General features: G+C 38.8%; 2 pseudogenes across 2 annotated transcripts in view; both read right to left on the bottom strand.

Annotated features, from left to right (window-relative positions):
* Positions 1-735: 735 nt before the first annotated feature.
* On the bottom strand, positions 736-2,147 carry TEOVI_000695400:pseudogene (annotated as a pseudogene). Its single transcript is given in 2 exon segments — positions 736-780; positions 783-2,147. Coding segments are annotated over 2 exon segments (1,410 nt in total).
* Positions 2,148-3,919: 1,772 nt separating this feature from the next.
* TEOVI_000695300:pseudogene overlaps positions 3,920-4,159 on the bottom strand; it is a 1,472-nt pseudogene continuing 1,232 nt past the window's right edge. Inside the window, 3 exon segments of the mRNA in view lie at positions 3,920-3,970; positions 3,973-4,005; positions 4,007-4,159. The exon segment at positions 4,007-4,159 is cut by the window's right edge and continues 948 nt beyond it. Of these exon segments, the coding sequence occupies positions 3,920-3,970; positions 3,973-4,005; positions 4,007-4,159 (237 nt within the window).

Below are 4,159 nucleotides of genomic sequence, written 5' to 3'. Positions count from 1 at the left end.
CGTAATAAAAAACAGAGCTGTTTACATCTCTGGTGCTTAACCTATCCATTTCTGTATGAAATGCGAAGAACAATTTCCCGCATAATTTTATTTGGTACTGTGTTAAAGCGAATAATGTTTTCGTTCGGTATTTTCTTTCCTCTTTTTCGTCTACTGTTTCTGCTTTCACGGACGACGCAGTAGCTCTATTAGGCCTGTATACATTGGGTTCTGTCGCACCATTGTTGTTCTCTTCATCATCTACTTTCGAATAATGATTCCCTTCGTTATATTACTTATGAAAATGCGGATATACAATCTTTCTTTCTTTATCTTTCTCTTTTTAAACAACATTCTTTTACTCTATTCATTTATTTTAGTTAATGTCCCACTTCTCTACTCATATCGCACAACAAAAATTGTTTTAAGTGCTTCTTTTTTACTTTTCAATTTATTCTTATGAATGACACTTAAAATAATATATTAGTATATACACACTTACAACACTCTTCTATCATTATTATAATTATTTTTATTGTAGCCCTGACTAATATTTGTATAATAAAATAGAGGTAACCAAAATATCAAAAAATTTTATATCGCTCATTTTTCATACCATATCTCTAATCTTACTAATATACACCAACATGATACTATTACGCACATTTTATAAATTTCCCAATTTTATAATTATTAATTTTATTAAAAAATATTAAAATGTATTAATTTTTCCAGTAAGTCTTAAAAGTGTTATGCTATAACAAAAAATGCAAGCAATAGAGGGGCCTTGTTAATGACAAAAAATTGCTTCCTGTGGTGTTTCCAGTTGTTCCTGTTGCTGCTGCTGCCACTTTAACTTTGCACTCCCCATCCTTGAATTCACACCCGGCTTTTCCGTTGCATTTAGTTTCGTCTTTTTCTTCTTTACAATCTTCTGCTGTTTTGGCATCTGTTGGTGATGTTGATGCATGGTTGATATATTCCTTTTTCTCCCTGGCTGTTTGCTGCTCCATTATGAGCGCTAATGAAAGAGCCGCTGCCTTTTCTGTTGTGATGTCGCTGATGTCCACTAGATTCGTTTTGTCGCCATTTCTTGTTGGCACCTTCCACTTGTCTATGTCGTCTTCAAATGTCTTTTTAAAGTTGTCGTGCGTCTTGCCGTATTGTTCTTTAATATAGTCATGAAGCGCTTTGGCTGCGGTTGGGTTAGCAGGGTCTTTTACGCCCTTGAAGTCGTCGTCGCAATTCCTTATGAATTCGACTATGACTTTTTCCTGGCTTAGGGTCTCACTGGCAACGCTATCCAGCGTCCGGTGCTGGTTTTTCAACATCAAGGCATCGCAAGCCGCTTTCGCTAAATGCTTGGCAGGCGGCCAGTCAGCTGTGTGGCCTTCGAGGCCACTGTGGCATTTATTACGGGCTTCGTTGCTGGCAAATATGCTAACGTCTGTTTTGTATTTTGTGTATTCCGGTTTTGAGTGCTGGAAGGTTATTGAACCGGTGATTGCGTGAAAAGCGCAGTTTCCTAGTGCCTCGCCTTCACTTTTGCCTTCACCGTTGTTAGTGCAGCTGCCTTCCGCCATCGCCTTTAGGCTATCTAGAGAAATTACTTTATCGAGCTTGTTTAAGTCCGTCAAAGTTATAGAAATGAGCTGTTCCGGTTTGACCGTTATTGTATTGGTCGGTGAAGCTTATCGCTGTTTGTTAAGGTCGCACGTCGCGCTTTCTGTTGCTGCCGTCTCCAGTTTTAGGGTGGGCCTGTGGTTCGACGTGTCGCCTGTATGGACGGTGCCGGTTTGGACTTGAATCTTGGTTTCGGATAGCTGGTGAGCTGCTTCGAGCCGTCCTCTCTGTAATTGTATTTGTTCCAATGCTGCCGTTATTGACAGCTGAGCATTTGTTGCCGCTGCTTCGTTGTCTGCGATCATTTCTTGGGCTAGGCCTTTGAGCGCACCTAGTAGACACCGCCGCTTGCCGTCTGTCTCTGTTGCAGCCGCTAGCCTCCACCGCCTTGCTTGGTTTTTAAGTTTGGGTATCGCATCTCTGGTTTCGTCGAGTCGCCGGTTGATAGCAAGTGCCAGCTTGCTTAGGTAGGAGTCTTCTGTGCAGATGTCCGTTACTGCCGCCTGACCGGGATCGTTGGCAAGTTGAGCGGACACTGTGGTTGCAAAGCAAATTAAGGTGCCTGCTAGAAAAAGTCGCTGAAACAGTCGGCTTTGACGTGGGGAGACTGCATCTTTGACGCCTGCGACGCTACAAGTACAGTGCATTGTTTCTCTGGTAGTTCGCTTTGCTTCCTATATTGAAAATGAAATGCTTTGAACAAGGACCGCTTCGGTCCTCACGTTTTAATGATATAATTCAATCACCGCCGGTGGGTCCTGTAGCAGTGTTCAGTTTTAATCTTTAACTGCACTGTGTAAACAAAAGACATAGTGTTACTTGGCTTCATTGAACCGCGATCTTCTTTGTTTTGTCTCTTTTAGCCTCATGGCTTGCCCAAATTGCCGAATTACGTTTTTGCCTATAAACACTATCGTGCCACCGAGATAGGCGTCAATTGAGCTCCATTAAAGTCTTTTTGTGAACTCCTACTAGATACATTGAAAAACACGGTTTTACTCTATTGAAGGTTGCTCAAACCTTATTACCCACAGCCAGCCCGCTTGTCTCAATATGTGCTTGCCCACTATGTCCACGCCTAGCTCAATCGATTCTCTTAACCACTTGTGTGTAAAAGCCACTGCGATGCCTTGTATTCGTGTTATTCATTTGTGTTTTGCTGTGCTGCTGCAGTATTGGGGTTGCTAGCTCAGGTATAAAATTAGCGTAGACCATTGATTTTTATCTGCTAAGTTGCTTGTTTACGTTTTTTGTGATTAGTCGTCTGTGGCCCTGGTAGGCGGCTGAAACTCTTTTTATGCAACTAGCGTTCTCTAATTTTAATTTAACCTATTCTACCAGGTTTTCCCTTTTCTATTACTGCTCTCTCTTAAACTTACCCATATAAAAAGGTGTAAAGTGGATGAAATGCTTTTAAAAAATGGTTTCTTTTTATCTGTCTCTGATTGCTAATGTAGATTTAATTAAACTCTTTTGAGTCCCTTCATTTTTAATATACTAATTCTATCATTTTAGCTAGTTGTTCACGCCAATTGTGGTTTACCTCGAGCAAACAGAAAATAAAAAACATTCTATCTAATGACATTTCCCATTTTCCTTAGCCTACATTCCAGTGAGCCTTACTGTTTCTCCAATATATTATTATTACGTGACGTTTTTATATGTGCTTTTCCTTTTTTGATGTATTTGGGTGGTTAACGCTTCTGAAAACGATCAGCGCCATGGTTTGGAGAAACTACAGAAGGAACCTCTATACACATTTGCCTATACCACCTATAGTCACTCTATGTTAAAAAGCCTTCAGTTTCCCATACGTTCAAGTTACAGCACTGAAGAAACATCTTCTAGAGTTGACGTTACACTCAGCAGAAACTGACAATTTAACTTTGACGTGTCATTCACCCAGCATCGACTAAAGTGCAGGTTATTTTCCTTTACTCCAACTGCACACTTTTTATTGTTTTATGTGATTCTATTCTGTCCGTTCATTTATTCGCTACTACTCTTATTATAGTTTTAGTATATACACACTCACAACACACTCTCATCATTATCAATATTATTACCATCTCTATTATTACTATTATTACTATGCCACTAACTAATATTGATAAAGCGGACAAAAAACTATTCTAATAGTTCTCAATTTTTATATCATACATCTCTACTACTTTAAACAGATATACCACTATCAAAATAAATTTAAAGTTTTTTAAAATTTGCACATTTTACAAAGGTTTTACACAACTTTTAAAATATAACAAATATTAATAATTTTTGATAAACTTTATAAATTTAAGCAAAAATTCTTTGAAAGTTAAAATTCTACAAAACTCACAAAATAAGCTGCAATAGGAGCAAATTTATTTTTGCAATAAAACTGGAAGAGCGGAACTTATTATTATTCTTTGTCATCTTCGCCTTCTTTGCCCTTTATAAATGCACAATTTTGTTTGTTGCCTGTTTTGTTCTTTTCACAAGCGGTTTTATCTTTGTGTGCTGCACACCCAGTTTTGGTTGCTCCTGCTCCTGCTACTCCTGTTCCTGTTCCTGCTGC

Source organism: Trypanosoma equiperdum, assembly GCF_001457755.1.
Source record: "Trypanosoma equiperdum strain OVI genome assembly, contig: ctg_1452, whole genome shotgun sequence".
Taxonomy (NCBI): domain Eukaryota; phylum Euglenozoa; class Kinetoplastea; order Trypanosomatida; family Trypanosomatidae; genus Trypanosoma; species Trypanosoma equiperdum.
Note: the sequence above shows the minus strand (reverse complement) of the source record. Positions and strands in the feature narration are given on the sequence as shown.